At 27.1% G+C, this 11,533-nt stretch overlaps 1 protein-coding gene across 9 annotated transcripts; it reads right to left on the bottom strand.

The window, feature by feature from the left end:
• Window positions 1-472: 472 nt before the first annotated feature.
• Window positions 473-11,284, bottom strand: LOC102671527 (NADPH oxidase 5). Of its 9 annotated transcripts, none has more exons than XM_031509177.1 (21): window positions 11,065-11,219; window positions 10,597-10,987; window positions 10,320-10,514; window positions 8,782-8,876; window positions 8,583-8,694; window positions 8,360-8,457; window positions 5,439-5,559; window positions 5,141-5,291; window positions 4,827-5,037; window positions 4,530-4,756; window positions 4,205-4,393; window positions 3,937-4,130; window positions 3,419-3,740; window positions 3,116-3,257; window positions 2,749-2,876; window positions 2,426-2,555; window positions 2,086-2,297; window positions 1,812-1,984; window positions 1,465-1,674; window positions 966-1,169; window positions 629-826 (listed from the first exon to the last, which is right to left on the bottom strand). In XM_031509177.1, the coding sequence occupies exons 3-21, from the start codon at window positions 10,461-10,463 to the stop codon at window positions 629-631; spliced, it is 3,261 nt and encodes a 1,086-aa protein (XP_031365037.1). In that variant the 5' UTR covers window positions 10,464-10,514; window positions 10,597-10,987; window positions 11,065-11,219. The 9 variants fall into 9 exon arrangements, 8 of the variants coding, with proteins under 8 accessions (XP_006613014.1, XP_006613013.1, XP_006613011.1 ...); XM_031509178.1 differs by having other exon boundaries at window positions 10,320-10,491; XM_006612951.2 differs by lacking the exons at window positions 10,597-10,987; window positions 11,065-11,219 and adding an exon at window positions 9,124-9,568 and having other exon boundaries at window positions 473-826; window positions 10,320-10,430.
• Window positions 11,285-11,533: the final 249 nt, after the last annotated feature.

The following is an 11,533-nucleotide window of genomic DNA, read 5'->3' as shown; positions in this document are numbered from 1 at the left end:
TCTCTCATTATTTTCTCTCTTTATCTTTTTATGTTTTATTTGCGACTCTGGAGATGGCGCTGATTTCACAATTTTTATCCTATTTATGTCTTTCTCTCATTATTTGCTCTCTGTCTGCATACATTTCATTCGCGGCATTTTAGAGAAGATTTAATTCTGTAAAATTAAAATATTCAAAATATACGCCATATAAAACGTACCTTATACAAATACTGTACGAAATTCTTACATATTTGAAGTTATTAAAATATTTAAAGGTAACTATAAATTTGGGGAAATAATTTGACGATCGTTATTTTGTTTCATTCAAATGTCAAATGACATTTTGTTAAATTTTCTGGTAATGACGGAACGACAGATAAATTTTCTGCTGATATTAATGACAATTTGGTTGATGCACGAAACTGCTAGAATCTTGAACAACATGAAATGAAGTATTGGTATAATATTAAAAAAAAAATCCTGATTTTAGATAAAACAAAATTAAATATCATTGATTATACAATACAAAATTAAGATATATATCGTTATTCTTAAAAAACGATAATGGATGAATTTTATAAAAATATCTCGCAACAATACGGTGTAATAAAATATTATAGTGATATAGTTCCTTTCCTAAGAAAATTTAAAATGATTCCTTTCTGAAATTGAATCCAAACTGATCACACTTGTAACGTAAAATTCTTGCCAATTGTGGTGGACCACAATAAAAAATCGTTACTTTGCCTTTCTTCTGATCCTGAAGATGTTTGAACACCTTATCCCAATTTGGTCGGCCAGCATTCGTCCGTGTCTTCAAACCTGTTATAAGATCCCGTTTTTCCTGAAAGATTATCCTCATGGAATAATACAATTCTTCATTGCAAGATCATCATTTTATTTATTATTATTTCTGAGTCATAAAATCTTGAAGAAAAATTTTTTTCATAGAAGAAATAAAAAATGAAATTTATTATTTGTACCATTTGATGAACCAAATCCATAGCCAATTGCAAAGTTACAGCTTTCATGTCACTTTTTTGTAAAGCACTGGTGATATACATATGCATCTCAAGAAAACGTTCCATGGCGTCACCTAATTCTGCTTGTTCCATTTCCAATTGAGATAATAAATTTACAAACCATTCGAAGGATCGTTGGTCTCTGTTGATCCAAAAGAAATCAACCTGAAAACAAATGTTAAATATTGTATTTATATAATATTAATTACTAATTATTTTATATATACTAATTATTATTATTATTAATAGATTATACATATTATTATTAATAGATTATATATTTGTATTATACATAAAAATTTGATTGATATATATAATGAACAAATATATTAAATGAAGAATTGAAATTTTAAATAGACATTTCATTTATGTACATTTCATTTTTCTAATAACAAATAAATGTCTTTTTCTATGCATAAAATTAAATGATTTATTATTAAATAAAAATTTATATATATGCCTTTCGAAGATGCATCACAGTAGGAGGAATTTCACTAGCCCACGAGAATTTGCATTTTGGACAAGTATGCCTAGCTTTCCAATAACGATGCATGATAGACTGTAATATGGAAGCAAAAGGTGTGACTCCGATTCCAGTTGCAATTAAAACTGCGTGTTGAGCTTGAAATATGTGGCTTGAAGGAGCTCCGTATGGTCCATCCAAGAAAATCTAAATAAATTGTCTATTAATCTAAATATTATTTTTTATTAATTAGATTATTATTAATTATTCTTAAATAATTAAATAAGAAATGATCAAGAGAATATCGTGATTTCAGAATAAAAATTTCGCATTTATTTAGGCACCTCCAATGGTTTTCCAATAGTATAGTTCAATGAATGAGAAATTGAGTCAAACTCAATATCGTTATGGTTCCTTTTTGAATTTTCTTCGAATTTCATTTGCAATCTACCCTCTTCTGCTGCTGATTGAATCGTGTTTAAATTATTGGACTGTTTTCTTCTGTATTCTTGTGTTGCTGTTTAATTAAAAACAAAATTCGATTAATTTGAAAAAATTATATGCAGACAAGTGTTTCATATTTTTATGTTTAAAAATTTATAAATTCTTTAAGCTTACTATTTTTGTCGCCTGATTCCAATTCATACTTTTCCAAACTTGGAGTCTTGAAAGCAATTATAGTGGGTTTATTCCTCATGTATCGAAAACTTTGCGCCAATCCTTTATTCTGAGGACTTGAATAGATTTCATTTAAGGATTTCAAACGTGCATCGCGTATCTGACGTTCGTTGAAATTTCTCTCTGATTCTGATCTTGTATAATCACGAAGTCTATCAAGCAAATAAAAAATGGAATGTTATAAAATTATTTTTCTAAATAATTACAAAAATAATGTTACATTCTAATACAAATATAATACAATATGTATAAAATTATAGATAATTTATAATTAAATTACGCAATTAATCGATCATTTTTCTTTTTCCCTAGCATATCAGGTACAGACACAGATTTCTCCAAAGGCATCTTACTAACGAGCAATGAATGAAGCTTCCGGTTGTTCGACATTTTTTTAACATCCGTTATACCTGTACATATACAGAAAATATCAAAAAATATCAAAATGCTAGATAAAATGCTAAGATAAATAAATAAGATAATAAATAATAAGATAAATAAATAATAAAAGATAGAATAATTTAATAATAATTTAAAAAGCAAAGGAATTTAAAAATACCAATTTTGAGACTCAAGTAATTTTAAAAAATTTGAATAAATTACCAATTGCAGATTGAGGCGATTGTATTATTTTTTCATCATCAGAAACAAATACAGGATTATCAAAACTACGATGATTCCCACTTGGAATGGGTGAAAGAAATTTCTCATTCACTTTTCCATTCATGGATCTGGAATTGAAAAAAAAAAAGTAAGACTAATATAGATTATTATACAAGCACATGTTATTCAGTCTTTTTTTCATCTACTATAAATATTGAATAAAATAATAAAATATCATTTGAATTAAAATTCTATGTCTGTTCTATTTTATTCATATGATAGCAAATTATACTTTTATTTCGTAAATTAATATTCTGCAAATTAATTAAAATGAATTAATTATCACGTTATCGCAAACAAAACTCACATTAATTCAGAAATGTTTGGATTACTGCGATTCTCAATTGGAAATATATTATCCCTTTGAAGTTTCATCTGCTCCTTTTCAAAGTATGAGTAAAGACTATTGGTCCATTCGCCCACTGCTCGAATGTGAAGCCATATATAATCTATTAAAATAAAATAAAAAAAAAAAATTTGAAATATTATTCTAGCTTGAAGTTTTCTGAAATATCATAAGTTTTCTGAAAATAAAAAATTTTCTTCTTTTCCTCTTATGTAGTTTTAATTGCGAGCTTATTATCAACATTAATAAATTAATTATTTGAACCTTCTTGTTCTGGAGCGCTGCTAATAGTGAATGGATGCCATTCGTAACGAGCTATGACAGGAATATTCACAAAAACGTAATCACCGGGATGAAAAACGAAATGTGGAGGCCTCTTGATAACCAAATGCGTGACTTTCGACGGTAGAAGAAGACCTGAGCTTATATACGTTTTTCCTAATTGTGAACGAGACCAGGCAATTCTACGTATTCTTTCCAACAAATATATTGAGCCTGGTCCTATGAACCATTTCCAAAAATTCGGTGCGTGTAATATGACTAATATCCAGTATGGTACGTACAACAAATGTGACCAGTAAAATATCTGTAAAATATTAATAAATTAGAGAATTAAAAAAATTGAAACGAAGGTAAATAACAATATATAATTCTAAAATATTTTAAAACATTGATAAACAAAAGATTAAATTTAACATGCAAATTGTCAAAGTGTACGTATTTTTTTTAATGTAATAATAATTGCAATTGACGACAATTAAAAATTAAAAATTATTTATAACCTCGAAACATCCACCACGTCGAACAAACGACATCGAACATATCATTATTATAAGAAAAAGAATGACAAGAATGAATCCAGTCGGATTTGCATAGCCTCTTACGAGTCCAAACAGAGCAGGTCGACTCGTCAATAACCATTCGGATAATGTATAATTATTGTGATTAAGAATTTCATCATAAATAACAATAGTACCTAGAAAATGTTGAATCTTGAGAAAGATTTAAAAGAAAAGAGAAATCTTTGCCTTTATCTTGCATGCATCGTACCAAAATTAAGAAGATGCATCAACGTGTGAACTATGCTGAAGATACAGATTAAACCTCCAGTCACTTTGTGCAGATAAATATGTTGATCCAATGGCAATACAGAATTGAAACCGTGAGTTCGTAGAAAGGTGATACATTGACGCAACATAAGAATCAGGATGAAGCTGCAGTTGAAATTCAAGCACTGACCTGTATTAAAAATATATCTTCTTCTGATTGTTACATTTGCTACAACTTGGAATTGCATGCAACATAATCTGTTTAATTCATATGTACAATTTTTATATAAATTCATTTAATTCAATTTGTATAAAATGATCTTTACCACAGGCACGAGCAAGCATAACATAACCATTGGACTTTCTGTACTCGTAGAGTCTCGACACGAATAAAGACACATTGATCAGGATAAAGATCGAGATGAAAACGATGTAAACGTAATTGTTCTTCATGTATGGCTTCGTCAATTGATAAGGACGCAACGAAGCGAGGAATTGCAAGCGTGATTTTCTCTTCGATTCTGGTTTTGGTGGTACTAGCCATCGATCGATACTAAGTTAAATAAATAAATAAATATTTCCTAATTAATAGCATGAGAGCATAACGATGAAATATTATCTACCTGATTGAAAGATTCTCTAAAAGTCCTTCGTGTTTCTCTAATTGTTTCTTCAAAGCTTCGAAAGTAATGGCACCTCGATTAGATTGATCAGCGTCATCGAACAAAGCCATGGTTAATTCCTCGATTTGTTCCTCGCTAAATCGTATTCCATTTTCCTCCAAACAAGCTCTCATCACGTGTTCCAACTCGCGAAGTTGTATCAATCCATCGCCTTTCCATATAAAATAAACACATTTTGAATAAATTTTTAATTGGGATAATAATAAAAAACAATAATTTTAATCAACCATTTCAGATGTTATTTTTATTTATACCATCAATGTCGTAAACCTTGAACAAGAATTTTATCTTGTCGTCAGGACTTTTTCCTGCAAACTGATGCATAGCATCGACGAACTCCTGAAGAGATATCGTTCCAGAATTATCCTTGTCGAAAATTTGGAACACTCTGTCGGTGAAGAACGGCTGAGGAAATAATATTTTTTTTTTATTAAAATTTTAAGATATATTTTAAAGATAATATTCATTCAAAGTTTGATTCAAAATTCCAAGAAAGAAATAAAAATGATATTGCAAATTCGAAAATGAAAAATACTTATGCCTTCTGCCTACGTTCTTCGAAGTGACGATTTTGTTGAATTCTTCGCGCCTAATTTCTTTCTCGTTGCCCACCGTCTGTTTGAAGATCTTTTCCAGCCATTCCAGACTTCGCTTATCGAATCCAGCGAGCGGCCTTTGAAATTTTACAAAAAGTTAACGAATTTTTATCAAATATCTTATAAACTTTATTAAAAAAAAAAAGAACAATAAGAATTGTTAATTCATTCTACGAGAATATTCTTCTACATTTGCATCATCGTAAAGAAAAATGAAGAATAAAATAAACACAAGCAATATTATCTAAGTAGCTAGAATTACAACAATGCAGACGTGTCCTTGATATACGTGGAGTATAAGTAGTATAAGTATGTTCTAATCAGACGTGAAACATACACGAATTAGATTTACATTTAGATTTATTAGAGTAGCATTATTATTATTAAATTTGGATTTTTTTTTTAATAAAATGGCAGAAAATTCAAAGCTTGAAAAATCCTAAAAATATCATATATCTATTTTTCATTTATTTCAAGGAAAAGAATAAGACAAAATAATCCTTATTCGAAGCATACCAAATTCATCATTAATTAAAATATTTTATCTATATATTTTTTTATTTATTTTTCAAGATATTATTGCCATAGACATGTGTCACAAAGGAAGTTATACTTTTCGAAACTTATGTTTCGAAATGTTAAATAGAACATTTTAATTAAAGTGAAGTTGCGCATCACTGATATTACCTATTGTCTTGATTTGTCACTGAAATAGAGGTGAAATAGAGATGAAATACATAAACAAATAAGGAAACAACGAAAGTCTGACTTGGCAACAAGCAGAGTGGAAAAGAATTTTGAAATATTTTGTCGACAGTCAATATTATTGAAGACACGTGTATAGAATCGACATGTGTAGATCTTTGCTATTTTTACTTTATAAACTTAAAGTGAACAAGTTTCGTTTATTTTTTTAATTTGATTTATATCAGAATCAAGATTGTTTTATTTTACTATCATTTCTAATATTTTAATATTATGTGTTTAATCATGAAAGTGGATTAAAATGCGAGAATACAAGAACAACAGAACTTTGAGAAGATAAATCGATCTCTGCAGAAGTAATTAATCACAACTTCAAACTATTTTAAGTGATTTAAATATTTCTCCATTTTTGAGGAAAAAGTTCGATTAAAAAATAATTGAGGAATAAATGTACAATATTCTTCTCAAAAAGAACGAAAAATTAAAGAACAAATAAAATTATCAAATTTTTGTTCACAAAAACAAATTTAGAGATAAATTTACCAAAAAAAAAAATTCAAAAAATACACTTCCTAGACAATTAACAAAATAATATTGCTGTGTTCTCCAAAAAATATTTTGAGATTGTTACATGAAAATATATGATATTCAATGGAATCGAAATAAGTAAAAATTACTATTCATATTATTTATAGAATTAATGTCAAAAATTAACAATATTCAATAAATGAAATTGAAAAAATTGATTTTAAAATTTTGATGATGTACGTACACGATAATCGACATTTTGTTACGAAGGCATCAATGTTTCTTCGCTACTAAATTTCACTGGAATTGGATTTTGCGTGAATATAAAAAAAAAATCTGTATTTGCTCATATCGCATTTTTTCGATATAATTGCAAACATCTTAGAAAGTATCCACGTTGAATTTAAATTGAGAAGAAAGAAGAATATAATTGATTTCGAATATTTTTTGAAATATTTAAAATGTTTGAGATAGAAGAGAAATATTTATCAAAATGGAAGAAAAAAAAAGAGAAATACTCTTTTGAGATGATGAAGAGAAAAGAAAAAATAGAAGATGCAGGCAATTTTTTCCAAGTTTTCAAAATGTTTGGAGTAAGAAAAAGAAGAAGAAATATCAGATGAAGAATAGGGAAAAGGAAGAAAAAAAGATACGATAAAGAAAAATTATCAAAAATAAAGCTTCAAATTTTCTTTCTTTCTTTTCGATTTATGGAACACCCAGTATATCCCTTTAATATTTACGATTTTACTATTCGAAGATCATTTGTAGACTGATTTTCTATTTCTAACCAATCCCTATTAAGAATTATAAAGAAACGTTTTGAAATTCTTTATCTTCGCAACTGGCGAGGCAAACAATGTTGTATCGGAAAATATCATGAAAATGAATTAAGTGATATCCAAAAATAGAGAAATAATTCGAAATGTAGATTCTTTAATTAACAAGAATAAATAATGCGACATTGAAAAATAGAAATAGAAATTAGGAAAAATATCCAAGAAAAAAGTAACAGAACATAATGAACAATTAACAACCAACGACGAGCCATTTAAAGGATTCAAAGCATTCTTTTTTTATTTCAAAGAAGATCCTTGAGCTATCATCGAGAAGTTGATGACAATTTTTCGAGAACAAGACATCCTCCAACATTATAAATCTGTAAGTTTTCATACATATTTTATGCATCTTCATTTTTAATTTTATTTTCAAATAATTATTATTTACAGATGTTACTTTACTTAGAAGATATAATGATTGTAATGATGAATTCAACAAGTATCTAGAAATCAAAAAGATATTCAATACAAGCATTTTTCTGTGACAATGATTTATATGTTATATATGTTAATATTCTAAATACTAACGAGACTTTTTAATATTTAATTTTTTGACATTTAAAACAATATGTAATTTTAAATATAAATTTGAGAAACACGAAAGATGATAACCTTCAAGAATAAAGACAAAATAGAATGGAAAATAAATAGAATTTTCTTATCTCTATAAATTAGAAGTCTATTTTGTAATTATTCGTTCCTTATATCGTTTTTATAAAAATTGAAAAAGTCGCAAAATAATCATTTATAGATAAAAATAAGTTAATAAAATTGTTATTAGGTAAAATTACAATATTAAAATTACCTTGTATCGCTGATGTTTGAGAGGAATTCCATGATTTGAAAGGATGTGATGTATCCCAAATTTTCTTCATCGATTCGTCGAAATAATTTATCTACAATCTGTAACATAGATATGCAAATAATTAAATATAAAAATTGTAAATGTAATTTATTCGAAATGAACATTAATGAATCTTTTATAATTTTTAGAAAAAAAAAATAATATAATTAATATATCGAGTTACCTCTTTGGTAGAAAATATTTGTTGAAATTTCTCAAAAGTTACTGGATTATCACAGCATATGGAATAGGCAACATTCTCGAATTGAATGATGAGATCATTTGATTTTTCATTTCTATTAAAATAAAATAGTTTATTTATTTTAACATAGCATTTATTTATAAATTTTTAAAATAATCATAAAGTATTAATTAATTCTTACTTCAATCTTCCCTTTAAAAATTCGATCCATTCATCTTGCGTCAATATTCTGTCTCCATTTCGATCGAATAACGAGAATAACTTTTCCATCAACGTCTGAAATTTATTTCATTCTTACGATTAGAAAAAAAATACTAAATATATAAAAGGATAATTTAAAATCTAAATTTTAAATACTCAAAATTCGGACATCCATTTAAATATCAATAATATTTGAACTTAAATAACCCAAAATTCCAAATAATCAAAATTTGTAATAATAATATTTCGATCTAAATTAAATGATTTAAAATTCCGAGTATTCAAAATTTAGATATCCATAAATCTTAACAATAATAATCACCACTAATAATTCTATTATTAGTAATACGAAATATCTTTTTCTCTATCAATAATCGTGATTGAGAATTAGCAACGCGTTAAACGATCTTTTGTCTCATTTCTGACTCGAAAGAAACTTAAAAATTATCATCGAAAAGAAGTTAATCAATCACACGACAAGCACGACGAAATAACGAGCGTCGAACATGCTGGAGGCGTGAAGGCTGTTTGGCCGGGGGCAATCGGCCACCTTGATCGAGATCTCTACCCGATCTCGATGGATCTTGCCGTTTCCTTTCGATCCTCGGGCTATCCTTCTTCCTCGAACAATAATGTATCCTTCGATATTAAATCATTCCTCTCCTCGATAACGATGTTATTCGCTTTTGAAAACGCGATGATTCCCTTGTCTTAATTCCCATCATTTTCTCACCGTTACTGTTTTCATTGAGTTGTTCTATGAATTTCTTTTTCGATCAAATGATTCATTACTGATTTACTGATGATATTTTTAATTTTTTTCGGATTTCGATCTGTTTAAATAATAAAGACATTATCTGTGTATCGCGATTATTTACGAAATATTTTCAGATATATTTGAATGTATTAAGCAGAAATACGTTCGTGAGTAAAAATTGTTTTTGAATTTGTATATTCTTTTTATATACAAATATTTGCAATTATAATATTCGTATTCTGATACGAATATAACGTAATGTTCATGTATTACATAGTATATACGAATGAATGTAGGATGAAAATATTGTATACAAATATTTCGAGTGAAAAAAGAAAGGAACACTGCTTTGGCCTTGACCTTTTTAATAAAGATTAATATAGAATAAGATATTTCATTCATTGGAAACGGAATTAAAATGAAGTTCTTTCATATATTTCCAACAGTGACACTCTTAAAAAAATTATATAATCGCGTTTTATTAATTTACATAAAGAGGACATTGTTGAAACAAAAATAAAATATAAACAGAAAAATAGAATAAAGAGGGGAAAAAAAGCAAAATTTCAATAAAAATATTCCAATATATTAATGAATTTTTAATGAATCTATACAAATAAATAATAATTTTAAGCAAAAAAATTAATTTCTTTCCTTGTTTAAATAATATTTATTTATTATTTTATATAAATGACAAAAATAAAAATTTCAATAAATATCCCTCTTTAATTAATTTGATTATTGAAAACAAAAATATTCACCGAATCTTGCAAAAGTTGTTTAAACGCTTCTCTGTTGTAACGAGCCACGCCATTCACCCCAATTATATGAGAACATTCTTCCAACATCGCTCTTCTTCTTTGAACCAAACAGTCTTTTTCCATACATGTAACTTCATTTTCCATTTTTTTTTTTTAATCTTTGTCAAAACTTCTATTATAATTAACAAATAATTCGACCATCAAAAAGAAAAAGAAATTAATATCACTAAAACAATTCACAAAAAGTTCATTTTAATTGTACGAAAAAAATATTCACTTCAAATTTCTTCATCGAACTCTTAATATTTCGGAGAAAACTAATCAAATATTCTTCCATATAAATTTATTTTTCTTGCCACATATCCATAATAAAAATTTCTTTATTAGTAATACTTCATGGAAAATTTTTCTAGAAAAAAAACGACAATTTTTCAGTTTCTAAAACAGTATAAAATTTTAAATAATTAATCTTTATTTAGTGTTAAATTAATTAATATTTTTATTAATTCGAAAAAAGAAAACAGATTATTCGTACGATCAGGGTTTACAACACAATAAACGAATCGATCGGCCGACAGACCCAAACTAACGAACGAAAATCGGTTGATATCGACGAATCCTGCGAGATCCATGGCTTCAGATTCACAATTCTCAGAGGAGAGGGATGCCTTTCGATTTCAATAAAGACCATACGTTCAAACACGAAGAAACAGGCAAACGTATGTTACAATACAAACAAACTAACCTTTCACTTCTTCGTGAGTCATCGCTTCTTATTTCGTCCCTTCCATTTTTTTTCGATTCGCTTTCTTTTTCAGATTTCCATATTCTCCTTTTCCAGTTTTATTCTAAAATCTTCCTTCTTTTCCTTATTAAATATCGATTGCATGAATAACAGGATCAATCAAATTAAATAGCATCATCTATATTTTATTACCTAATTATCATTTCATGAAAAAAATCTCTCTAGAAAGAACAGAAAAAATTCTTAATATTACAAATTCTTACATTAACAAAAATCTTTGACAACGAACAATTATTTCAGCTCATTCTTTCAGAATGAATTGAATAATTATTAACATACTAAAGTAAGAGTATTAAATAAATTAATATCCTTACTATACATTATAAATAAACAATAATTATAAATAAAAATTAAAAGAGTTTCTATCAATATTTTACACTTTCATCGGTATGAAAATGAAGAATGATTG

This window comes from Apis dorsata, unplaced genomic scaffold (genome assembly GCF_000469605.1).
Source record: "Apis dorsata unplaced genomic scaffold, Apis dorsata 1.3 scaffold_130, whole genome shotgun sequence".
NCBI classification, from domain to species: Eukaryota; Metazoa; Arthropoda; class Insecta; order Hymenoptera; family Apidae; genus Apis; species Apis dorsata.
Note: the sequence above shows the minus strand (reverse complement) of the source record. Positions and strands in the feature narration are given on the sequence as shown.

Coding starts and splice junctions, on each gene's coding strand:
- LOC102671527 (XM_006612949.2), bottom strand. CDS start 10,463: ATGGAAAATGAAGTTACATGTATGGAAAAAGACTGTTTGGTTCAAAGA. Junction 5,560..8,359: donor TCAAACATCAGCGATACAAG/GTAATTTTAATA, acceptor AAAATTTCAAAG/GCCGCTCGCTGGATTCGATA. Junction 2,298..2,425: donor AAAAATGATCGATTAATTGC/GTAATTTAATTA, acceptor TTTGCTTGATAG/ACTTCGTGATTATACAAGAT.